This window comes from Sarcophilus harrisii, chromosome 1 (assembly GCF_902635505.1).
Source record: "Sarcophilus harrisii chromosome 1, mSarHar1.11, whole genome shotgun sequence".
Taxonomy (NCBI): domain Eukaryota; kingdom Metazoa; phylum Chordata; class Mammalia; order Dasyuromorphia; family Dasyuridae; genus Sarcophilus; species Sarcophilus harrisii.
In genome coordinates, this window is record NC_045426.1 from 166531933 (window position 1) to 166559902 (window position 27970).

Genomic DNA, 27970 nt, shown 5'->3' on the forward strand with positions numbered 1-27970 from the left:
TCAATGCTTAAAAATCTTGAAGCACTATGGATATGTATTATTTTCTTTTTTGCAGTTCTATTAAAGGCATTCAAATCACTTATTTTAGATTAATTTTTATGTTTACTCATTTAAATGAATTAATATGTTGCCTGATTTTTTTTTTTCTTTTAATAGAATTCGTAACATTGGAATTATGGCTCATATTGATGCAGGCAAAACTACAACCACAGAGAGAATATTGTACTATTCTGGATACATCAGGTCTTTGGGAGGTGAGAATGATTTTCTCATCACAATTAATTTAAACAAAATTAAAAGTAGTATTAGTAAGTAGTTTGATTTAAAAAAAAATGCAATAGATGGACTTTCATCCTTTCCTAAGAATAATAAGTTTGTGATCATTTTGCTCAGCTATTGATATTTTTAATCCTTTCTCTAGGTCTTTAAGTCTTACCATTGTACTGATGTTAAAGTAATAATTGTATAAAAGGGAAAAAAACCCAGGAATGAAAATTTCTAATTATTTCTCCATTTTTCAGTGTTTTTATTTACCTCAAGTGTGTGCTTCAGTTATTTAAGTTTCTCAGACAAATGTACTATAAAAGATGTGGCACAACTGACACCAATAGTGTATTACTGTGCCTTTTTATCCCATAGCCCTATAATTATTACAAATATCAAATATTTCCATCTTTGCCCATTTGATGAATGTGAGAGAATGTGTCAAAGGTGTTTTAATTTGTTCTTTTAATTTGTTTATATGTTTAATATAAATGTTATATAATTTGTTTAATTCTTAGTGGGTTAATAATTTTTTTTTTAACATGGTGGTTGATATTTTGCATTTTTCTTTGTGAAAACATGTTTTAAGCACTTAGTTATTGAGGAATAGTTCTGTCTCTAGAGTCATAAGAATTCCAAGTATATAAAGAATAAAGAGAAAGAAACAAGCATTTATTATGTTTACTATGTTCCAGGCAGGCAGCTAGTTGGCACAGTGGAGAGAGGGTTAGCTGGCCCTGGAATTAGGAAAATTTGAGTTCAAATCCAGCCTCAATCATTTATTAGTTATATGACCTTGGACAAGTCAATTAATTTTGTTTGCTTCATTTTCTCATCTGCAAAAATGAGCTGCAGAAGGAAATAATAAGCCACTTTGGTGTCTTTGTCAAGCAAAGCTCAAATTAGGGTCATGAAGTATTGGGTATGATTGAAATGACTCCCTAACAACAAAAATGTGCCATGGACTATGCTAAGCACTTTACAAAAATGATCTTATTTGATCTTCACAGCAACCCACTTGAGAGGTAGATGTTATTGTTATCCTCATTACACTGTTGAGAAAACTGAGGAAGACAAGGTGACAGCTGATGTTTGATTTAAACTTGGGTTATTCCTTACTCTAGGCCTACCACTCTATCCATATACTACATCATCTAGCCACCTTGAATCAGATTTTTTATCAGAATATTTGAGGCAAAGCTTTTTCCATTTAATAATTGTAAAATCTAGCTGAATTGATTTTATTCATACAAAAGATTTTTTAGTTTATGTGATTGAAACTTTATTTTTCTTCATTTAATGAATTATACCAAGTCTTCATGGCTTGGAAGTTGTTTCTCTGCACATCATATCATCTTTTATTGGTATTGTTCTCTAAAGTAATTTAAAGTAGTTTTTTATGAGATGACAAAAATTATTGACTAAAATGATAACCTTTTCCTGGTTAGATGTTGATGATGGGGACACAGTGACGGATTTCATGGCCCAAGAGCGAGAAAGAGGCATTACCATTCAATCAGCTGCTGTTACATTTGACTGGAAGGGATATAGAGTTAATCTCATTGATACACCAGGTATAGTACAATTGATAACATTGATATGCAAAGTATAGCAATTCTAACTAGATACAGATATGTTGTTATTAATTTCTGTTACACTTTAAACATTTTATTTATAATCTTTTCCTCAGGTCACGTGGACTTTACTTTAGAAGTTGAGCGTTGTCTAAGAGTATTGGATGGTGCAGTAGCTGTATTTGATGCTTCAGCAGGTGTGGAGGTAAAAAGTATTGTTGAAGTAAAATGGAGACTGTTGTAATACTAAACAAATTGATTAAGTTCTGAGATTTTTAGTACTATTTTCTATTTGTGGATAACTCATGTAAGTAAAAATGTATACAATTTGAAGACACTTTATTTCCACCTTCTTTATTAATGTTGTGACCTCAATCTGTAGATGCTGTTGCCTGTAAGCTCCCAATAATTTCCGCAAAACCTAAGACAGACATTGACTTATTCTTACCTAAAATTTAAAGTCCAGCCTAATTTTCATCTCTTAGGAAGCTATCATTCAGTCAGTGATGACTTTCCTTGTTAAGATTCCATGCATTGTTGTATATCCCATTGGAAGATTGCTTTGTGGAAAGAACACTGGCCTTCCAGTTTGAATACTGAGCCTTAGTCTTCTCATCTGTAAAATGAGGACTTAACACTTTCCTGACCATCTCACAAAGCTATTGACAGATCAGATAATGTGGCTTTTGTCATATATATTAAGTATAGATTAGAGATTTTTTATGTTCTTTTCCTCTCTGTGGCTTATTTTTTAGCCAAATATAGATATTGTAGTCCCCCAGTAGAACAAAATATCTTCGGGAAAAAGAGTTTTTTTTTCCTTTTAAAAGAAAACCTCAGTGACATTTTCATTTTCATAGTGCTTCCATTTACTAAATGGAACCACCTTTTTCCCTCCCAGAGAGCTATCCCTTATGACAAAGAACAAAGCTACAAGGGGAAAAACTGTCTTATCAGGACATATGCCCAATGTGGACAATGGGTGTAGGTAATGCTTGTTATCCCGTGTTCTGCAAACAAGGGAGGAGATGGTTTTTAATCCTTTCTTTGGGGCAACTTTTTTGTTTCTGTTTTTGGTGAGCCCAGCACTTGGCATAGCTTGTGAACATGATGGACATGTAACTGAGAGTTCTCTGAACATGAAACAGAGTTCACCATTGTTTTTCTTGGTGTTGTTTGAGGCACTTCACTTTTTAAAAAAGTTATTGATATTTTTTACTTTCATACACTTTGTTTTCTTACATATTTCTTGCTCCTGCTAGAGAACCATAATTTGGTCTTCTTGCTTTTTATTCAATTAGAGATCTAGAACTGAAAGGGACCTATCTCAAAGGTTATCTCATCCAATTCCTGATTTTACAGATGAGGGAGCTGAGGCCCAGAAAGGGAAATTAATTACTTGCAATTTCAGACAGATGGTAAATAGTAGAGGCAGAATTTAAACCCAGAACTTTTGATTCTAGAGCTGATGCTCTTTCTTTTCTACATGCAATCTTCCTATAAGTTTGTTCTTGTCATGTCTCTATGTTTTTCCAGACATTTTCTCATTAATATATACATTTTATTGCCTATGTTTTGTAGTATTCTTGAACAACAGATTTGCTTATTTAAGATGCATTACTTGCTTTAAAGCAAACAATAAGGAAAGCATTTTTTGGATTTGTTTTGTTAATTTGTTCCTAGATGTTTTCTATATATGTTTTGGTTGTGTGTATGTGTGTGTGTGTGTGTGTATGTATACACACACACACACACACACACACACATATATATATATGCTATAATTGTAGGGATAGCGAGATGGTGTAGTGGTTAGGGCACCAGCCCTGAAGTCAGGAGGACCTCAGTTCAAAACTGGCCTCATATTTCCTTGTCTGTGTGACCCTGGGCAAGTCACTTAACTCCAATTGCTTCAGCAAAAAATATATACATATATACCCTTTTAGATGGACCCTTCTATGCCTTAGGGACAGCTACATGACTCAATGGAGAGATTGCTGCACCTGGTGTCAGAAAGACTCACATTCCTGAGTTTAAGTCTGGCCTTAGACGCTTCCTAGCTGTGTGATCCTTAACTCTTTAGCAAACTGGAGGTGGGAGCTGAAGCTCTTGGAGCCAAGGAGAAAGATTCATTCCATCTTCATCAGCCTTGTGGTGACTGGCCTGGCCTCCTGCACTACTCTACTGAAACCAAGACTCTAAAAGGCCTCTAAGAAAGCTAGCTCGGGCCCCAGATAAGGAAACTAGATTGTGAAGGAGATAATAAAAAATTTGGACTTTTTCACCTGGCTATTCTCCCAGTGATTACTCTACTGAAACAAAGGCTGCTCCCAAGACCTCCAGAAAAACCAAGAAAGAACCTTATAGGCACTGACCATGGAGTCAGGAGGCTCTGAGTTCAAATCTGGCCTCAGATATTTAACAATATACTAGCTGTATGACCCTGGGCAAGTCATTTAACCCCAATTGCCTAATTCCGCAAAGTAGTAAAGTAAAGTAAAGAAGTAAAAGTAAAGTAGAGTAAAAAAGTAAAGAAAAGAAATTAAGATGAACTGAGAGATAATGATTCAAGCATGATCATGGTTAGTTTATTGGTTATGCTAGCAGTAACAAATAAATTGGATCTTTGCTGTCTCAGTAATCAGAGATTCTAAGAGAGGGCTTACTAGCCTTCATGTAGATTTGGGAAGAATAGAGTTGGGTAAATGAAGAAAATAAAGGGATTAGTAACAGTGTAGATAGTGTCAGGGGGTTGGACAACATGATTGGTACATCAGTTAAAGAGAGGCCACCACCCACATGGCACTACAACTCACCCCTTTCCAACAATTAAAGATGGTTTACTGTTTTAAGAGACCCATCCACATCTTATAATCTTTGCTAGGAGATCAAAACTGCCACACTTGTTTTTATGGAAGAGATGAACTCTTGTAATTGGGCCAGTTAGATGGCCTAGTGGATAGAGTACCTGCCTTGGAATCAGGAGGACCTGAGTTCAAATGTGGGCACAGACCTTAAAACTTAATAACTGTGTGATTCTGGGCAAGTCACTTAATCCCAATTGCCGTAGCAAAAAAACAACAGCAACAAAAACATTTTCTAATTACAAGCAAGGACTGATGACACAGTCTTTGGGCAATAATAACAAGTTAACTTGTTAGCCTTAAACAAATCCAAGAAGTATCCCTGGGGTCATGGGTACGAGCGAGAACAATCTTTGCTTTAAACTAACTTTATCTTAACTCAAAGGCAAAGCTTAATTCCTGAGTTCAACTCAGGGACATAAAAAAGATGGCTTTAGGTTGATACAGATTCAATTGTAAAATTAATATTACATTTATCAGTTATATTGTAGGACTTCAGAGTAGTAGCCAATGCTGTAGAGGCTTCAGATAACATTAATTTTATCTTTTTTTTTTTAAATGCTCAATTCACAAAATGATAGCATTTTACTGAATGTGACAATGTGGTGAAAATGTAGTGAAATCAATGTTAGAAAAAAAACCCAATTCCATGTTAAAATTAAATGAATTTATGAATATAGCATGATTATTCCATGCCTGGTAATAAACATTTATTGCTGTCAAATATATTTATATTTTCCATTATCTTTGTTTTAGGCACAGACTCTGACAGTATGGAGACAAGCTGATAAACACCATGTGCCCCGGATATGTTTTTTAAATAAGATGGACAAAACTGGAGCTAGGTATTGAAAATGTTAAAGGAGAAAATTATTTGGGCCTTTAGTGAAAATAGATTTGAAATTTATAATCTGAACTATGTAATTTTTGGGGGGAATCATTTATATACTTTCTGATAATATTTTTTATCTTTTTTTTTTTTTTTAGTAAGTAGTGTTGCAAATATTTCAGAACAAATAACAGTTATGAATACGTGAGTAGATTAATAGATCAGCTGGTGGGAGTCCTTACTGGTATTGAAGTGGGTCAGACAGATTCAGCTGTGATTAAGATAAACAGTTTTTGCCATACTAGACTTGCTAACTTTTTTTTTTTTATGTAAATATCTGATTAGAATAATTGAAGACACTTTGGCCATCTTTAATTCTGGAGGCAAAGAGTGTGAAATACTATTGCCTTTTCTGCCACCATAATTATCTGTGAGACAAAATATTTCTGTCCTACCTTCTGCTCTCTTTAGCTTCTGACTAGCTGATATAAGTATAGAAGAAATGAGAATATTCTGTGTATAGATGTTAAGAAATGCACATTAAAAAAACTAATAGTTTAATATTAGAACAGAGCAATAAAATATAGAATGGTAGTTAAAAAAAAAAAAGGCAGATAGTTGCTATCTTGGAACATCCATAAATCTAGAGGGGTGAGAGAATAAATCTTCAAAATCTGAAGTTTTTAGAAACACTGGGTTCAGGAAAGAGAGCTGTTTTTTTTTTTTTTTTGCTAAGACATTTATGATTGAGTTGCCCAGAGTTACACAGCTAGAAAGTATTACGTGTCTGAGACCAGATTTGAACTCAGGTCATCCTGACTTCAGGGCTGGTGCTCTATCCACTGTGTCATCTAACTGCCTCAAGAAGGCTGCTTTAGAATAAGATAGAAGATGAAAGTTTTAGAAGATAGGGACCAAATACTGAAAAGCAGTAGTAGCTTAGATATTTGACTTAAACGCTGTGATTCAAGAAAAAAAAGACCTAGAGTTTAAGAAAATTATGTGGGCAGAATTAAGGGAGATTTCTGAATGGGAATTAAAATAGGAAAAGAAACTAATCCCACTATGAGCCAAAGAGAAAATCTGAGGTTTAGGCAAAAAGGACTTTATTTTCTTAGTGGCCAAAAGGAGCCAAAATGAATACCATCTAGACTTCTCTGGTTGGTTTGTACACCAAAACATGGGCATTAATACTTTTCTGTCCAGAAGATGTAGTAGAGGAGAGGAAGGACAGGAATCTTAGGAGTACAGAATGGAAAAAAAGGAACCTTCATCTCCCTTGCATAGTGGCATAACATAAACACCAGCACCACTATCTGGCAAACAATCTTTTGCTGACAGATCTCAGGAAAATATTGTTTTGAGTGGTGGGAGGTATGATAATTGATTAGGAGTGATGTCTATAAAAGTTTATATAAAAGGTACTTTACGATATTTATAACATACAGGAATATATATTAAGGGGTCTTTGTACTACTACGAATATAAGTGGAGAATATGTTCTTATTTGTGTATGGCCAAGCCAAAACTGGCTTGTGTGTATTATATTGTTATGTCTCGTATTTCCATATGACCGCTACTAGAATTGATAAATGTTTTAATGATTTTTTTCTCTAGTTAGTCATATTAATAATATAGGAGTCTTTTAAAAAGTTGTATGCTAAAATTATAATCTTTCTGGGATGCCTTCTTCTACTGAGGCTGAGGTTGCTAGATGGCTTGAATTCAGGAGTTTGGAAGTGCAGTTAGGCTCTAGCTGATCTGATGGCAAGGCTGCATCTAGCACCAGTGTGATGAGTCCTTGGGAGGAGAGAGCCCCTAGGCTGCTTGAAGAGGGACAGACTCTGACTCAGGTCAAAAACAAGGGGCTGCCATATTTTCAGTCTGGATGAGATGGGGAGAGCCAGTATATTTCTTAAAGGATATAAAGAAATCTGGAAAGTGAGAGCAAAATGATGTATTACAATAATTCTGTGTGGCCTCAGTTTACAGATTATGTAACATTTTTCTTTATAACTATTTTACCATCCACAGTTTTAACTATGCTGTTGATAGCATCAGAGAGAAACTGAAGACAAAACCTTTACTTTTGCAGGTAAATTGATTACTTTAATAGAAAAAGATTATTAAAATAACATTGTAGTCACATTTCTATGGAGGGCCTGGAATGGCAATCCTAGTTGAATATTGATTTAATAATGTTTCTTTCTTGCTTGTAGTTGCCTATTGGTGAAGCAAAATCTTTCAAAGGACTAGTTGATGTTGTGACTATGGAAAAAGTTATGTGGAACACTCATACATCTAATCATGATGATGGAAAACATTTTGTGAGAGAACCCCTTACAGAATTGAAGGATCCTGAATTGCTAAAGGAGGCAAAGGAAGCAAGAAATGCCTTAATTGAACAAGTAAAGTAAATATACTGGGTGCTTAAATTGCATGGATTATTCAGGAGTTTTTTTAAACGCCTCTATTTTTTAATTAAAAGAGAAGAAATATGCATTCTGGATTGTTCTTCCTTTGTAAATTTTTAAAAATTTCTACTGTCAGTACCAGTTTATAAATAAACTATACTATAAATAGTATAAGTAGGTAAAGACTAAAATGGTGTACTACTAAAATAAAGAAGTCTGATTATATATCTCATAAGATTGTTTTAAGAACCTGCAATTTCAACTCTCCTATAGGGGAATTATGTCAAAGTCTATGCTGAGAACTTGGTTTTCCATGAATTATGTTTTGTGGTTGGTTAACTTTACAACTATTGGTAAAATTTCTTATTTTTAAAAAAAGTTATTAGTACTACTAAGAAGTAATAGTAATCAAGATTCATGTTTGAAATATTTGAAGTATAAATTCAAAATTTGTACTTGTTTCTTAACAAATAATGTTATTGTAATATGTAGAGAGATTTAAAAATATATACATATTTATCGTGTTTAATACATAACTCTTCAAGAAGTTTATGAGTGAAGCAAGATGAAACATGAAATAATGATTGAGTAAAAGGATAAGATGTTTTTTGTGTGCTACAGAAAAATCATTGTTTCAGAAGGAAGAGATTGAGTTAACATTGACTAAATGTCAACTTGACGTTAGCCATGGTACAGAAATGCAGATTAGTTATAGGTATTGGTGCTACAAAGACTTATGTTCCCCTCTTCCCTTCAAGTTATTTGACTCAGAATTTATAACTTCATCCCTTGGATGTCAGTTTTATCAGATAGCTGAAACATTTTCCTTATATTTCACAAAAATATCAACAAAAAATCACAATATATCACAAAATATAAGATTATCTAATTAATGTTCAAGTATCTTTAATATTTGTCGACCACTATTTGCTAAACATTTACATCATTTCAAATATTTTCTTTTAGTGCAGAATATAGTAAGAATAAGGGATTTTTTAAAAATGTTGTATAATAGGCTAATTTGGTTACCTTGAGAATCTCTACAAGCTATTCAGAATATGTTAGACTCTACATGAAAGTGTACTAAAATAGCTTTTCATTATAACTTTTCAGAAAAATCCTTCAACAGTTGAGAAGGCTGTTAACATTAAAGTTACCATTTGAACTACCTTTTATTATTTTCTAGGAAACTTGAGTCGACATTTGCTACTAGAGTTTCACTAACCATGAGCTCAGAAAATCCATAGAAATGTATCTCTTAATTTGATTTCCCCTTGTTTTCCTGGTTTCTTACCCTTTCTCTTAACCATTTTTGATATGATATATAATCATTTGCCTTCATTAATAAACTAATAAAATGTAAAGATAAAAATGTTGAGAAATAGTGCAAAAAAATTATCTAGTACCAGAAACAACTTTTTATAGCATTCAGAATTATGTGACAAGAACTTTACATTTGGAATCAGAAGCTTTTGAGTCATGAATGTATGGCCTTGAGTAACCTACTAATTAAACCAATATTTCTCAGTTTAGTCACATACAAAATAAAGATATGAGACAAGTTAACTCCCATGGTCCCTTCTGTTGTTGTTATAGGTCAGTTACATCTGACTCTTTATGATCCCATTGTCCTTGGGGTTTTCTTGACAAAAGGATTGTAGGGCTTTTGCCATTTCCTTCTTCATTGTATCCCCATTTTACAGATGAGGAACTGAGGCAAATAAGACTTCAGTGACTTGCACAGACTTACACTGCTACTAAGTGTCTGAGGCTTGATTTGAATTCTCTTCTTGATGCCAACCCTGGTACACTGTCCATAGTACCACCTAGCTTCCCATTCTAGCCATGAATTAAAGATTGTAAAGCTATGCACCAAAAATTTATACTCCTATTATATATCCAACAAGTAGCTGTTTCTTTTTTTTTCTTTTATTTCATTGAAGTTTCTATTTGTCCTGACAAAAGATTTTGTTTTCTCAATAAAATTGCACTTTTATTATATTTATATTTGTTATATATAATCATTACTGTTATATACAAATATGCATTCATAATTTGATGGAAATGTATTGATTCATTTCTGTTGCAGATTGCAGATCTGGATGATGAGTTTGCTGACCTTGTTTTAGGAGAGTTTATTGAAAATTTTGATTTGTTACCCCCTGAAAAGGTAAAATAGATGATTCACCTACAGTGATTTATTACTTAGCTTTATTTATTTGTGTGCTACTTTCTTGTACTTTGCATAACATCAGCAAATCTTTAAAAAGTGAACAAATACAAAATTAAACTGCTGCTTATAAACTTAAAGGATGATGAGGATGAGGATGATCTATTGTATTTTATATGCTAAATCTTGAATATTAGAAATTGAGCTTTTAGGATTGTGTGAGTTTAGGGGGAAGAGACGGTGTCTTAGTCACCTTTGACTTTTGTATAATACCTACACAGTGCATTGTAATAGTGAATACTAACTAAATATTTGTATACCATAGTGAAAAAAAGTGTTAGACCTGTAATCAAGAGACCTAGGTTCCAACTCTAGCCCTTGTTACCAAAATTTTGCTGTCTTAATCTCTAAACTATGAATTATTAGAGCTGTACAAAGGAGGCCTTGAGGTAGGTTTTAGAGAACAAGGAGTGATTTAATTAATCTTTTTCAAAGTGAAGAATACATTGTGTAAACTGGAAGTTCTCCTGGGCAGGACAGCTCCACTTGCTGCAGAAAGGGTCAAGATTTTATACATAAATCATAAGTGGGAAGGGAGAGGGAAAGTGGATTACAGTACAATCATGTTCAGCTTGATTGATTTTCCATGACAAGTACCCAAAAGAGCAATTCTTGGATTGTTCCATATTTTGAGGGTCTTGACCATCCCCTCATCAGTTTATAGAACCAGAGTTATATGATGGGAGCAGTTTGCTGTAGTTCTTGATTTTTAACACATATTGTACCCAGGTGAGTGTTGTCAAGAATTGATTAATCATTTCAAGCTGCATTATAAGATTCTCACTCCTAAACAATAAAAGTCATCTCTGAGAAATCTAAATTATTAGTATATTCATTATACATATCATGTTGTTATTGATGAAAATCTTAATTATAATTTTTCCACACTTTAATTGAAAAGATTTGAGTAACTATGAGCCTCATTTTCTTCATCTGTATAATAGGGAGAATGATAATAGTCCTTGATAAAAACCTTGGAGGTCTGTATGGATGCAGCTTGTAATAACAAGTTATCCATTTAATACTTTATGCCACATTTCCAACTTCTTTTCTTTCAAATTACTTTGTTTTAAAAGATTCCAGAAAGAAATCTCAGAATATAAAGTCATCTCAGCAAATTAATTACTAAGTTTTCAGCTGATAGTAAAATGATTTTTCACTTAATAGTTATTCTGAAGATTTTAAACTCCAAATTTTTTGCTATTATATATATTTGCTTTATCTTTTAAATTAGCTAACCTACAGGAAATTATGCTGTTGGTTTTAATGCAATATGAACAGAGATTTCCTTAAGCTTTCTCTTTACTCTGATTTGTCAGGTGCTTTTCATGTGAGCTTAGTGTTTCTTGCTCTTAGCTTCCTGAAACCAAAAGTTGTTAAGTGCTGTTTTTGAAATGGTTTTGAAATGGTAATATGTACAGTGAGGAATCAAGATACACCCATAATAGAATCTCTGAGCTTCAAGGGACAGTAGAGATCATGTAGTCCAGAGATGTCAACCATGTACCCTACCACACTCCTAAAGATAGTTGAACCAAATTGAAATGTATCTAAAAAATATTTAACAAAATAAAATTACAATAAACTTTAAAGGTGTTAATATGTCATTTTCTAAGTCAAAATTTGCAGCCTTTAGAGATTCTTATATGTGACTTAACAGTAGTCATTTCCATTAGATATCACTGACCTAGTTATATTCAAAGACTGAATGTAGGCCTCCAGATGTGAAAGAATGTCTTTAGGCCAGTTTTGAATTATATAAAATTGGAGAATTGTAGAGGAAATTTTTTCTTTTATTTTTTTTCTATATGCCACCTGATTTATTTCTTTTAACCTTTTAATTATTAAAGTTAGCTATAATTTTGCTTTTGCTTTTGGATTGTTGTTGTCTTTTTTCTTTTTTTTTTCTTTTTGAAGAACATGGTATATTTTAAAGAGAATATCATATTTCAAGTTCTCCAGTCCTTTAATAGCTACGTAATCTTGTATTATCCTGACTGTGGTTCCACTATACTTAAATTATTTCTTTGTGGATGCTTGCAATATTTTTGTCTCGATCTGGGAGTTCCAGGATTTCATTATAATATTCCTGGGAGTTTTTATTTTGGGATCTTTCAGGAGGTGATTCTTGGATTTTTTTCAATTTCTATCTTACCCTGTAGTTCTAAAATATCAGGACAGTTTTTTTTAGTAATTTCTTGAAAGATGATGTTCAGCCTCTTTTTTTGATGATAATTTTCAGATATACCAGTAATTTTAAAATGATCTCTCCTGGACCTAATATCCAGGTCAGTTGTTTTTCTAATAAGATATTTTACATTTTTTCTTTTGTTTTTCTATATTGTATTTTGATTTCTCATAAAGTCATTAGCTTCCAGTAGCAACTATTTTTTATGGAATTATTTTTCTCAGTGAGTTTTTGTACATCCTTTCCTAAATGGCCAATTTTTCTTTTTAAGGCATTCTTCTCTTCATTAGCTTTTTGCATTTCCTTTTGTACCTCTCTGTTCTTTTCCTAATTTTTCCTCTGTCTCTCTTACCTGATTTTCAAAATCCCTTTTGAGCTCTTTCATGACCTGAACCCAGTTCTTATTTTTCTTGAAGGCTCTGAATGTAGGAGTTTTGACTTTGATATCTTCTGAGTGTGTGTTTTGATCTTGTCACCATGATAACTTTCAATGATCAGAAAAGTTTTCTATTGTTTGCTCATTTTCCTCCCCTATTACTTGGCTTTTAACTCTTTGTTAAGAGTAAGGCTGTTTCCAGGATGGAGGGTGCATTTGTCTCAAGCTTCAAGGGTTTTGTGCATCTGTTTTCAGAGATCTTTCTAAGAACTTGACCACAAACATTCTTTTTTGCCCTGAGTTGTTAGGGTGTCTTCACCCCATTGTAGCTATAAGATTTACTATGCTAAAACAACAGTCCTTTTTTCCTTATTCTGAGCTGGGGCTGGGGCCAGAGCCTGTGCTACTGGTATTATAGGCTAGACTCCTACCCCGTTCCCACAGACCCTCTCCATTGACCTTCCAAGTCTTCCCTGGTGGCCCAGGGCCAAGAAATGCAGAAGCCTCCAGCATTGCTCCTGATTCAGAGGTCTCACCTTACTGACACTAGAGTCGGGGCTGGAGCTGGATCTGTTTCCAAGGCCAGGGCTGTGCTGATATGGTCTGCGTTGGGATTGTGTGCCGGGGTCCTACCCTGGTTCCACAGACCATTTCTGCTGACCTTCTAAGTTCTCTTTGGTGTCTCTGGGCTGAGAAGTCTGGAAGCCATCAATAGTACCAATGATTCAGAGTTTGGCTGGGGCTAGGTTTGATACTGGGGCTGGGGCTGGAGGTGTACATTCATAACCTGTATCGGGACTACACATTGGACTCCTACCCTAGTGTCCCAGACCTTTGCTGTTATCTTCTAAGTTGCTTTCAGCAGGAACATGTTCCACTCCATCTTTTTGGGTGTTCTGATGCTCCAAAATTTGCTTAGGGACATCATTTAAAGGATTTTGGAGTGGTTTGGAGGAAAGGTTGGGTGAGTTCCTGCTTTTACACTGCCTCTCTCTCTATTTGAAAATGGTATCAAAGAGAAAGGTAGTTACTTAGTTTAAAGGAAAGAGAATCGTTGTTCTGTCCAATTTATTCTGTACTTTATTTTGAGAGAGAAATTTATTCCATTTCATGATTAAAGAATAATATTTTCATTATGAAATAGAAAATCATGAACAAACACTACTGTTTCCATGCACAAAGGAAGCCAGAGAATTGAGATATACATGAAATAATAGATCCTCTCTATGAATCTTGCTCCTTTTAATAATATACATTAAATTTAACATATTGTACCCAGTATTTTCTTGTTTGCTTGTGTCCCTTTTTGATCACTACTTTGATTGCCTTGGAGCATTTTTTCAATGTTTCGTTCATACTCTTTTCTTCTTTTCCTTACATTTTTTTCTATTACCCTCAGTAATCTCCTGCTATACTTCTATCCTCTAACTATGGAAAGTGAACTACCCTTATGACAAAATCAAGGTAGACAAATGTGCATTTGTAAAACTCTTATTTGGAAATGGTTTGTTCTGACAGATGTATAATACCTCCAAGCTAAGGCTTTAATATTTTAAGGGCAAACTTCTATTCTTGTGTATTTGTAGTTACACCCTGCAATACGTAAAGTAACTGTGGCTCAGAGAGCTGTTCCTGTGCTCTGTGGAAGTGCCTTGAAGAATAAAGGGATCCAACCCTTATTAGATGCTGTTACTATGTATCTGCCTTCTCCTGATGAGCGCAGTAATGAATTTCTGTAAGTAAAAATGAAAAAACATTTTTATTTATTTAACTTGGGGGGAAAAACAAATGAAAAATGAAAGTTTATTTTTTAACTTTAGCTAATAAATTTACTGTTTCTAAAGTAAACAGGCAGTACACCCATTATGTTTTAGAACTAGAAGGAATTATCTTATCCTGTTCTTGCAGTTGAAAGATGAGGGAACTAAGGAAAGAATCTGATGAGCAAATGGCAGGAGGTTGGGGGGATGAGAACCAGGGGACATGTAATGGGGTGATATTAGCAGCAGGAAGGGTTACCTAATCCTCAGAGAATAAAATAGATTGATGTTAGAAGGATAAGGAAAGAAGAGGAAGCTTTTGGGGAATAGCCTTTTATTTGGAGGGTAAAGTATGAGACAAGGTCCTCGGCTGAGAGAATTGATGAAGCTGATGCTTAGGTACCTTCTGTAAGGAGAGCTCTCCAGGTTGTATTTTGCTTTACTGAGTCAAATGCTTTTATTTATTTATTTATTTTTGTAATGAGTGAAAAAAAGCTGAGCTATCCAGTAAAGATGAAGCATTCCAATTGACTGTGAAGTTATGATGACTTAAAAGAAGTCATCCTCATAATCAGGCAAGTGGATAAAGAATGCCTACTGCCCAGATTAAGATGCAGGTTGAATAGGCAGCCCATAAACCAGCTCATCAGTGTGTGTGGAATAGTCAACTATAGATGCACAGTGAACTGATTCTAGAATTAAATTAAGAGAATTGTGGGCTGAATCACGTTTGGGAAATTACAAAATTTTTAAAATGAATTTTTCTTACTGTCTTTTAGAATAGCATTTCTTTCCTTTTGTTGTTCTTTCTCCCCCGTCATACAATGTGATCGCACTTAATGAGCAATTTTTTAAAATTGAGAAAATAATGGAAAACAATCAGTGTAGCTGATCAATGTATTGAAAAATATCCAACAATATATATAGTGTACTGCATTCATGATCCTCCCATCTCTGCAAAGGAATTGGGGGAAGTGTCTTCTCATATTTTGGGATCAGACATGTTTTTTGTCATTCTTGTACAGTATTTTCAATAATCTTGTACTGCTCTCTGATCTAAGGGAAAGTTTTTGATATTGACACATAAAATTCTCCTGTTATGTGTTATGTTTCGTAAGTCATGAAATGCCACAATTCCCAAAGAATACAAATTGCAAATGGCTGGAAGTCTTCAGTGTATCACCAATTATTATTTGACTGTAAGAAGTAACATAAAAGATACTATCCAGAAAACATGTGCTTGAGAATAGAGTACCTGCCAGTTGTTAGCCAGAGCAAGGGATAACAGACAAATAGTAATGTGAACAAATGTTCACAGACACATGGATACCCGGATGGACACTGGTATCCGTGGAATGGGAAATGATCTTAAGCTTGTTTTGAAAATAGATTCCTGATTGCCTTTAAAAGGGATACTTTCAACATAGAATTCTTCTGTATATATTGATATTTGCAATGTATACTTCATATATGAAGTAGGTTTCATTTTCTTAAATTGCATTTCCAAATCAGGTATTGAACTGATCATTATGTGAATCTTGTAAATTTGTCATTCCAATTGTAAATACTCAGGCTCATTTAGCTTAGTTGAATGTTAAAACAACATTCCTGCTGATTTACCTTATCCTTTGTTTTGTGGAGCAATAATGGTTATGATTTTCCATACTCATCCATTAAACTGGTGTTGTCCTTTGCTATCAGCATTTCTCACTTCATAATCAGATCCACTGTAAATGTTTAATTAATCCAATGCCAGTTAATAGAGTTTCCAGGCCATTTGGAGCACTTATTTTCTTTTAAACTTTTCAAAATACCATTTTGTTGAGTTGAAACTACACCTTGTCATTCCTATTTTTCCTTCTAATTTGGTATTAATTGTGACCTTTGATCTAACCAATCAATAATATTTCCACACACAAATAGTTTATAATAAAATAACTTCCATGCCATTTTTTGCTAACATTCAGTTTTTAATATATGCTGCATTTTCCAAGTCCCTCCTTTTTCCCCGCTATAGTTGAAAAGAAAGATTATATTAGTAAAAGCCTGGTAATATTGAGGAGCACAACATTAATCATATTTTTCATAAAATAAATAATATCCAGTTTTTTTCCAGGTTCATAATGTTGGAAGCTCTTTTTTCTCTCCAGTATGTCAGGTACAAGATAGAGAAATCAAGAACTTCACTTGTTCTTCCATTCTACTATTCCACCACTCTAGATATAGGTCAAGGGCAAAGTGGAGGTACTAGCATTTACTTCCTACACAGAAAAAAGGGAATCAGGTGGCTTGCTGGCTAGTAGGTGATCACAGTTGCTTCAGGAATAAGGAAATTCTGGATTGGGTGCTGGATTTCTCTTAACAGCATAGTAAATATCAAGGGGAAATGTTAGGGGCAAGTACTCCCATCACTTGTGGTGCAGGTCACCTTTATCTTTTCACCCCAAAGAGGCAAAATTGCAAGTCCAATCTTCCTTTTTTCCCCTGCTTTGTCCATGAAGAAAGAGAAAGTAGCTCTCAAGCTGTCAGTTCCTTCTCATTAAGGTCATCGAATAAATCAGTCCTTTAAGATAGTGCAAAGTGTGGAGATTTCCCATTTGTTGACATAATCAAATTTCTTCTTGAAGAAAGTATGCTTCTTACTATCTTATAAACCTTTTTAAAATTTTATTAATAAGTTTTGTTTTGATACAACAAATATTTTTTTAATTAAGAAAATATTTTTTCTCAAGTGTTTTATTTTTCCAAATTCATGTAAAGACTTTGTGTCCCAAATTTTTCTCCCTCCCTTCTTTGACTCCCTTCTCCCCAATACAGCAAGCAATCTGATATAGCTTAAAAATGTGCAGTCCTTTAAACATATTTCCATATTTTTAATGTTGTGTAAGAAAAACAAACCAAAAAGGAAATACCATGAGAAAGAAAAAACAAATAAACCCACAAACAAAAGGTGGAAATACTATGCCTCAATCCACATTCGGTTTCCATTTTCTCTCTCTGGATATGGCTGGCACTTTCCATCACACAGCTATTAGAATTATCTTGAATAACTGTATACAATAACCATTTCTGAACACCCCAGCACAAAGTATATTATTCCCTTTAAAGTTACTGTATTAACTAATAGGAAAAAGAAATGTATTTTTTAATTTTGGTAATAACATTGGCCATTGTATTTGACCAGAATTTTCCTCTTAATGTTGATTTTATTCATGTTGTCATTTTGGATATTACTATTTTCACTTTTTTTACTCCACATCAGTTCATAAAAATCTGACAATATTTCTTGAAATTCTTTATTTTTATAATTTCATATGTAATAGTAATATTCCATTGCATTCATGTAACATGATTTATTCCAGATTTGGAGGACTCTTGTCCTCTTTTCACTCTTTTCGGCAAATATCTTTACTTTGCCCTCAGTAGCAGATCTTGCTGACCTGGAGGCAGTTATATTTACTTCTGTTCATCTTGAGTATTGTAGAGCAATTATCAACAAGAGTCATGTGAAATGGCCTTTCTCTTAGATGTAATATTTTTATGTGTGTTTCATTTATGGCAGTATGAATGAGGTTCAGTTTCTCCCATTGTGTCATTTCATTAGTTGTTGCTCAAAGATTTTATATTTAGCATACCTATAGTTGATATTTATAATTAGTATTCTTCCTTTTTTTTTTTTTTTTTTTTTTTGGACACTTAGAAGTTGTTGACTTACATGTTTGTTTAGGAAAAATCACGTGCATAAGAAAAGGCATTGCCCAAATTTTGACATACATTTGGATGGGCAGCACATCAAGCTAGTATGTGTATATGTCCACATATGTACATGCACACAAATACATGTGTGCTCCTGTCTGTGTGTATTTTTTGAATAGACTCTACAAATGAACAATGAACAAAGCCCAGAGGAAAATAATTATAATGATAAGAACAAGCTAGAATTAATTTATGAATTTGTGCAGCACTTTCATTAACCCCAAAATGCTCCTTGCCACAAAGCCTATCTTTTCAACCCTAGTAGGTAGTATATCCCTTGTGATATACTACATGGGTACTAATCATGGAATGCCACAGTCTCTAGAGAATCAAAATTGTGAGTAGCTTAAAGGAACTGGAAAACATATCTTGAGTGTGAGACTTGCCATCAGCTACATCCCTTGTGGACTTCTTTGGTTTTCTACCATGTCCCCAGTGAACTCCTTATTAGGAAATCTCCTCATCTTACAAGATCCCAGTCAGCCTTGTTCCTCATATCTCATCAATATCTTCTGCTTCTCTCATTGGGCCATGAACAGGTAGGGTTCAGGTCACATCTTACTCCCCATCCAGCTTCACTCATTGTGGTCTTTTTGGTTTCACCATTTCCACTCTCATCCTCTTGCATCCCCTCCTCCCCTTTCAGCTTTTTGTGTGTGTGGTGTCTTTTCTTATAATTTAAGCTCTTGAATGGTTCTTTTGTTTCTGTTCTATAATTATATCTCCAGCACTTTCAGATGCTGCCTAGAAAATAGTAGACACTTAAATCAACACTACTGACTGGCTAAAGTAGGCTTTGCAGTATATCCATTGCTTCCTAGATAGGGTATTTTAGACATTTTTCAGGACTTGAACTATTTGATGAAGAGGTGACCTGGTAATGGATAGGAATAATGATAGTGCTGATAACCCTGAGGGAAGAGGCACTGACTGGAGGGAAAGGACCTGAATGCAGATCCCACTCCTCATGGCACTTTTGGGAAGTTCCTTTACTACCTTGATTTCCTTTCATTTCCTCACCTTTAAAATAAAGGAGTTGATTTAGATGTCTCTGAGGTCTCATCTCACCCTTTGTATTCAGTGGAGGAGCCATGTATTTGAAAACAAGAGACAAGGAATCTACATGCATGTTAGGAAGAACAGCAATGAACAGTACACATTGAATAGGATGTCTTTGGTCACTATGATAAATAAAATAGAGGGGATAATGGTGCAAAATTGCAAAAAAAAAAAACAAAACAAAACGCACATCAATAAGATTATGATTAGCCTTCTCCCTTTTGGAGAATATTTGGAAATCTGAGTACAAGTTTCTAGTCATATGGTGGAGATTTATGGCCAACTGATTACTTTTATTTTATAGGCAGTGGTATAAAGATGACTTGTGTGCCTTGGCATTTAAAGTTCTTCATGACAAACAGCGTGGACCTTTAGTTTTCATGCGCATTTATTCTGGTACAATGAAACCACAGTCAGCCGTCCATAACATTAACGGGAATTGCACGTGAGTGAACTCTCAGGTTGCTTTCTAAAACTATGTAAATTTCCTTAAGAGTATAGTACTTTTGTCTTTTTTATCTGATTTCTCTTGTGCAGTGAGAGAATTGTATAAATATATTTATATATATTGGATTTAACATATATATTAATATGTTTAACATTGCTTGCCATCTAGGGGAGGGAGTGGGGGAAGGAGGAGAAAATCTGAAACACAAGGCTTTGCAAGGGTCAGTGCTGTCAAATTATCCATGCACATGTTTTGAAAATAAAAAGCTTTATTTAAAAAAAAGTATAGTACTAACTTAAATCATTTATTTGCAGAGAGAGAATAAGTCGCTTACTGTTGCCTTTTGCTGACCAGCATATAGAAATTCCTTCTCTCACAGCAGGCAATATTGCTCTAACTGTTGGACTTAAACAGGTAATTAAATGGCTGGTTTCTCTCAGAGAAACAATATCTTCCTACAGTGACAATATAAATGCATTTCATTCTTAAAATTTAATTTCTAAAGTTAAAATGCTTAGGGTTAATACTTTTGAGCTGCCTTTTAAATAAAATTTTGGATGAGGTGGACACTAAGGATATGTAAGGACAAATTTACACTTTTATTGTCACTTCATCTTTATGCTAAGTTCTTTTAGATCCTTCCAAATAAATCTAAATGTTAAGATTATACAAATATCTTTTTAACTTCATCAATAAGAGTATTCTAGCCAAAACACCCATTTTGAATAACAGTTCTATAAATGCTTATAACATGTCGAAATGTCTAGTTTTTAAATACTTCCCTAAAATACTAAATCTTCTTAATGCTATTATTGATTCCAGAAAAAAAAAATCATATGAGAAAGCATTTCCTTAGCAGCCTGGATTAGGGTCTAGTTTTGATGCAGTTTCATAAAAACATTCTAATGGCAACATTTTGTGGCACTTAACATTACTTGGTGCTTTAGTCTTTGATGAATCCCTGAAATCAGCTGAAAAGATTATATAAATATGTAGAAGTAGAAATATGAAATATAAATTTGGGGAAAAGCTATTCCACATACAAGAGTAGTTATTCCTATAGATTCTGGAGACTGAAAGTAATAAATTCTCTATGTAATAAAAAGAAATATTATCTCTGTGTCTTTTAATGATACCACTATTTTTCTATCACTCTTGTGGACAATTGTGGAGCATTTTCCCCTTATTGCCAGGCAGTCCATTTCCTCTTATCCATTTCTTGGCCATTTTCCTTTCAATTCTTATTCCATCCCAACACTCTAATCTATGCCCTTATTATCTTTGTTCTAAATTTTACGATAATTTTTCATCCTTTTATTTTGACTTCCTAAAAGCACTTCTCCCCACCTCTACTTTCTTTTATCCATCTACATATGGGCTTGATTAATCCTTCTGGTAGAGGGATGTCTTCATTTTGTCCAGAATCCTTGTCCCAAAAGCATTCTTTATTCTTATAACTTTAACTAGATTACAGACTCTTGGAGTGCATGAATCAGGTGCTAATAAGTATTTTTTGAATACTTAAGTTATTAAACTGTGGAATTCTTTTTAAAAACATATTGAGTACTGAAATTTAATGTGCCAGCTGCCAGAACTGGTACAAAAGTAAATAGGATGCTGTCGCCTTAGAGAACAGATGTTCTCCCAAGGACTTAGCACTCTTACAGAAAAGAACCTCAATATTTTGTTTAGAAAAGGAAAGTTTATATTGTAGCAATCTAATACTGAGAAACTCAGATCAACTTTGAAAAGAAAATATCCCTATTTCAAAGATAATAAGGGTGTCACCACCAGAAGCTTTTCCTCCTCTACTGTAATGTTAACTTTAAAAAAAAAAATGAACAAAATATTTAAATGACATATCCACAAATAGATTTTTAAAATATGTACAAATAGCTTTTTACAAAATATAGATGTGTGAACATAAGTACCTCAGTTTAGTCATCTGTCTACTAGAATTCTAGTTAGCAGAAATTTTTGTACAGACTCTAGTAGTCATAGCTCATCTATCTAGGAAATTTGTTTCTTAATCTTCAGCCTGATTACCTTCTACAGAGTAGTTACCTAAGATATCTTTGTTGAATTTAATTAAAGAATTCAGGACTTAGGTTATCTTTATTTTCATTGTGAGAATTTTCCTGAATTTGATGTTTTATTCAGCTATCCTTATAGCTTTCATAATTGTAAGGGAGATGGTTGATCATAATCTTGCTTTGCTCTTAGATAAATGTCATTAAACACTGTTAAGCTATTTCTTTCACAAAATAGACAATATAGGCTTATCTAAACTTTGAAATCCCATTCTCATGATTTAAAAAAAAAATCCTAAGGAGTAGAAATATTTTCTGGTAGAAAATTTTTTTAGAAGAGACAATATAGTAGTAGAATGGGAAAAGATTGAACTGGGAAACTAAATTATTGTCTTAATTCTGCCTTAACCTGGCTTTGTAACTATAGATAAAATATTTAATCCATTTGGGCCTTTGTTTCCCAAACCATATGATGACGAGTTGGAACCTGATGGCCTTTAAGGTCTTTCTGGCCACAATACACCATTATATTTGATTTGTCTGAGCAGAAAAGTTATACCATAGCAAATTTGATTTGTAGGTAATTTTTGTGCATGTTTCCTGTGATATGTCTTTAAATATTGATCCAATTAATCTAGCCTTAAAACCTAACCCTTTGATATTTTCTTTTCTTTAGGTAGGTGGTTTCTACTTGATAGAACATAAGCTCTTAAAGGGCAGGGGCTTCGTAAATTTTTTTTTTTTTGGTCTTCTATCTTCAGTACCTGGCACAGGTGTTGGATAAACAATTTTTGAACAGAATTGGGCTGGCTTTAATACACAAAGAGAGATATTAAAAACTTCTAGATCCTTTTTTTTTTTTTTTAAATGTTTTTGGGGGTTTTATTTTGTTTTGTTTTGGCAAGTCAATTAGGGTTAAGTAACTTGCTCAGGCTCACAGAGCTAATAAGTGTTAAGTGTCTGAGACCAGATTTGGTCCTCCTGAAGTCAGGGCTGGTGCTCTATCTACTGCGCCATCTAGCTGCCCCCAGATTTTTTTATTTATGAAGTTGCAGATGTCCAAAGGCTTTTACTCATTTGCTATATTTCTTTTTCATGTAAGCCATATCTTTGCTAGTCTTACTAGTTAGGAGCAAGATTTCAAACAGGAAAAACAAATTTTATACTTAGTTGATATAACTTTGGGCTTTATTGATGACATACAAATCAATATTACTGGATGTACTTGATATTATAAGAAAACATATGTATTCCACTTTCCACCATTCACTAGCTCTGGAAATTGAAGCTATACACATAACTGCTCCCAGGGAGTTAGATCTGTCCACAGATAGCCTGACCACTAGTTAGCTTACAAATGTTAGGGGCTGGGCAGTTTTATATTAAATTAGACTAAAGAATCTGGAGTCCTTTGCAAATGTGCCAATTGAGAATATATTTTGACTGTAACAATCTGATTAGGTCAAATAAAAGTAACCACAGAGTTTAGTAAAATTCTTTTGAATTCAACTGGCACTTATAGATGAATTTTCATTATTCCCTCTGGTTATATGTACATGCATGTTGTTTCTTTCCCTTCTCTGGTTGATATAGCCTGATAGTCTACATCAATAAGTCATGATCCATGATATTTTGCTTATTTTACAGACTTCTACTGGTGATACCATTGTTTCATCCAAGTCTTCAGCATTGGCTGCAGCCCGACGAGCTAGAAGGAATGAAGGAAAGATGCACAAACATAACATGGAACCTGGGAGTCTTTTATTGGCAGGGGTAGAGATTCCAGAACCTGTCTTCTTTTGCACAATAGAACCACCTTCAGTAGCCAAACAGCCAGGTATAAATGCAGTTGCTGTTAAAATTGACTCTGATGATTAATATGAAGCACTGGATAGTTCACATATAGGTTTAGATATCGTATAAGTACAAATGTTTTCATGTATAAAACAAATTATCCTCTGAAATTTCTTGGCATTAATTTTTCATCTAAGCTTGTCCAAATATTTTTCTGATTTTATCACTTTGCTTGCATTCAATGTTTGAAATAATTTTTTCCATTATTGCTGATATCTTTATTTTTGCTTTTATGTGGTTTTTCCTATATAGAGCATTGGGCAGATGGGCCCAGAATTCTCCCCAGAGATAATGGTTTGGCTGTTTGCAGAGTATTGAGCATTTAACAGTTTTCAAAGATGTTGTGTTTTTGTCCCAGATTGGTGCTATAGTTGTGTTTGTCCTTCAATAGAATATAGTGCAAAATATTTTTTATGGGGTAACAAGCACACCATGTTATCATTAGAACAAGATGTTAGTAAACACTGCTGATGAAAATAATATATGGCACATATATAATGGAATGTTTTTCCAGTTTACAAGTATGATATATTGTGTGTGTATATGTATATTTATCTATCTATATAAAATCTTATTTAAACTCAAGAACGTTATTCATTAGATATCATATGAAACTTTAGTTTATTTATTTTATGGCTTTGAATAATATTTAACAGCATTTGCTTAATTCCAAATGCTATTTTATTGGCTGGATACATAAATGTTTATGTTTTTGTATGATCCTATTAGATTGTTAATTCTCTGATGGCAAGGACTGTATTTATTCAACTTTATACTATCTGTAGCAACTAGCACATATCACAGATCATAAAACTGAAAAAATTTTAGAGAACAGCTGGGTTTTTTAAATAGATGAGAAAACAGCCTCAGAATTATCAATAATAATAATAATAATAATGTCTATGTGTATTTTCTTTCAGAATAATCACACTAAATGGCTGTTTACTATGATTATCCTACCACTGCTCAAAATATTTTAGATCTTTTTTTAACATAACTACTTAAAGAAATAGTTTATAAATCATCTGAATTAGTCTTAATGATTTATAATCTCACCTTGTTTTGTTTTGTTTCCCCAGCTAGTTAGGATCAATCTACAGCCATATTCAAAGTTACACAGTATCTTGTAGAAAAAAAAGGCATTTAATTTCCTTTTAAAATACTTGATCCAATGTCTTGAATATTCTTATTTGACCTTTATTAGGTATTTAAAACAATGTAGAATCCAATTTAGTAACCCTTAATGAACCTCCTATTAAATGTAAGGCACTGGGTTGGTTTTTTATTTTTTATTTATTTATTCATTGATTGATTGATTGATTGATTTTTTTGTTGAGGCAATTGGGGTTAAGTTATTTGCCCAGGATCACACAGCTAGAAAGTGTTAAATATCTGAGATCAGATTTGAACTCAGGTCCTCCTGACTTCAGGACTGGTGCTCTGTGTACTGCACCACCTAGCTGCCCTTGGGTTGTTTTTAAAAAGATACACAGAAGCCTTTAATTTTTACTTTATTGAGAACCCATTTGAAAGAGTAACTGGTGAAATTATATTAACTCATTGTTAATCAGTTACTTTATACATGAATCACATTGTCATTTTCTTTTTAAAATTAAGACATTTCTTAGTGATTCCTTTGAAAGATAGTATCACTTCATTGTTGTAGACATATTTAGTACAAATGGTCTGTATCCTACAACTACTAGCTGTTTCTGTTTTCACTTTATTCACTTTTTACTTTCATTGTTTCATCTTTCACATTTTTTTTTGCATGTCTGTTTTGAGTTGGTTACTTTTGTAAGTATCACATGAAATGTTAATGTTTATCTATCTGTACATAGAACTGGATCGAGCATTGAACTGCCTTCAGCGTGAAGATCCTAGTTTAAAAGTGCGATTAGATCCCGATTCTGGACAAGTAAGCATGTTTCTACTTTTAAAAATCCCATATAAATGATAATTTATAATGATGTTTGTTGTGAAAAAAAAAAGATATGTAAAACATAATGTATGGCTCTGTCACATGGAATGGCAAAAAGAGTTATTTCTTTGCAACATTCATTTAAAAAAAATTTTTTTTTTGAGTTCTGAATTCTACCTGCCTTTCCTCTGTTGATTAAGAATGCAAGAAATGTGATGTCAGCTATACATTTGAAATCATTCAAAACATTTCCATATTAGCCATGTTTAAAAAAAAAAAAAAAAAAAAAACAAGAAAAATAAATATAGTGAAAAAAATTATGCTTCAGTGTGCACTCAGATGACATCAGTTTTCTCTCTGGAGATAGATGACATATTTCATTAATTGTCCAGAATTGTTTTAGATCTTTTACTTTGATCAGAATGACTAAGTCACTTAAAATTGCTCATTGTACAAAACTGCTGTTGTGTTCAATGTTTACCTGGTTCTGCTCACTCTCACCTCATTCTGCATCAATTCATGTAAAACTTCCTAGGTTTTTCTGAATGCATCTTGCTTGTCATTTCTTATAGTACAATAACATTCCATCACTATCATATACCACAACTTATTAAGCCATTCCCTAGTTGATGGGCATGCCCTCACTTTACCAACACACACACACACACACATGCATGCATATACACACACACTATCAACTGCTATAAATATATATACACATATACATACATATAAATATGTATATGAAGGTCCTTTTCCTTTTAATAGGATCTCTTTGGAATACAGACCTACTAGTGGTATTGCTGGGTCAAAGGTTATGCACAGTTTTATAGCTCTTTGTGTATAATTCCAAATTGCTCTCCAGAATGTTTGGATCAGTTCACAACTCCAGCATCAATGTATTAATGTCCCAATCTTTCCACAGTGTCCTCTAATATTTATTATTTTCCTTTTCTGTCATATTAGCCAACCAGAACTAATTTCTTAAAAGACCTCTCAATTACTTGTTCCCATATCACAAGGCTCTCAAGTTTCATTTTCTGGTTTACATATTCACAAGATTAGAACCAGAAAACTAGAAATGGAACACAAATCTAGTAGAAGCAAGCACAGTTATATCTGTGAGAAATGAGTCTACCAGCTTGACGGTGAGAAGAGTGGCTAATAATTCTCAAAAGCTAAGTCAGAACCCTGATGTAAATTTGCACACTGTGCTATAACTGAATGTTCATCATGAACTGATTTAATAAGCATTTTCATCCAGACAAGGTTGGTTTATATCTTGTATCTCCCTTTTCAAGAAAATAATAACATATATCATAGATATTAAGAAGTATTTCTTCAACCATGGTTAACATCTACACTAATATTTACACTTGATTATAAGGGGTGAGCTTCAGTTAAGTATTTTAATCAGAACATCCCTAAATGGAGGGTGTGTGTGTGTGTGTGTGTGTGTGTGTGTGTGTGTGTTAGGGAAATTGTTTCTAATGAGTATTGGGTATTCATTTTTGTGGGCCCCATTTAGGGAGGATATTGAGATTCAGTAGATTGTCCACAATGAGGCATCCAGTTCATACCATATGTAACTTGTTTGAATAAAAGAATCCCCAGTTTGAATGAAGTAGAGATGTTTGGTTTGGATGTGGAATTCATAATAGTTGTCTTCAAGGATTTGAAGAGGTGATACTGCAGAGGGGCAATTTGCAGCTCAGAATAGATACATAACTAAAAGCTACCCAGAAGGGCCTGGGAAGGCAGTGGATTGGATCTTAGCTCAAAAGTTATATGTACACTAGTCAAATGTTGCAGTGAGGATCCTTAATCAAATATAGGTTGGATTTGAACAAGACTTCTTAAACTTTTTCCATTCATGACCTCTTTTCACTTGAGAAATTTTTACATGACCCCAGATATAGAGATATATATACCCCTGATATAGAGATATATATATGAAAATATTTATATATATATATATATATATATATATATCTGGGGTCATGTAAAAATTTCTCAAGTATAGGTATCCAATATAGTATAGGTATCCAAGTGTAGGTATCTAATAGGTATCCAGATGAAACATTTACTGATAATAAATCATGGTTTCATGATTTATTCCACATTCAGTTATGTCACTCCCATATGGAGCCATGACGCATAGTCTAAGAAGCTTTGACCTCGGAGGTTCCTTCCAAATCTTCCAATTCTATGAGTTTGAGAGTAAGTCATATAATTAATATTTGTTAATGTTAGACATATACATGCATGTGTGTATGTATATGTATATATGATATATTTATGGTATAGATGTTTATGATTATAAATACATTTTTAAAGTTCAGAATCACATATTCAGTATCACTTTGTTGTTCTTAATCTACCTTGTACTCCTCAAAATGTTAA

The 27970-nt window shown here is 33.5% G+C and overlaps 1 protein-coding gene across 1 annotated transcript in view; it reads left to right on the forward strand.

The window, feature by feature from the left end:
* Positions 1–27970, forward strand: part of GFM2 (G elongation factor mitochondrial 2) — a 49182-nt gene that overhangs the window by 13222 nt on the left and 7990 nt on the right. Inside the window, exons 5-16 of the mRNA XM_023495827.2 lie at positions 157–254; positions 1713–1838; positions 1955–2043; positions 5459–5547; positions 7566–7626; positions 7751–7939; positions 10035–10115; positions 14326–14474; positions 19619–19759; positions 20077–20176; positions 23440–23629; positions 25488–25564. Coding sequence (XP_023351595.1) covers positions 157–254; positions 1713–1838; positions 1955–2043; positions 5459–5547; positions 7566–7626; positions 7751–7939; positions 10035–10115; positions 14326–14474; positions 19619–19759; positions 20077–20176; positions 23440–23629; positions 25488–25564 — 1390 coding nt within the window. The remainder of the gene's footprint in view (positions 1–156; positions 255–1712; positions 1839–1954; positions 2044–5458; positions 5548–7565; positions 7627–7750; positions 7940–10034; positions 10116–14325; positions 14475–19618; positions 19760–20076; positions 20177–23439; positions 23630–25487; positions 25565–27970) is intronic.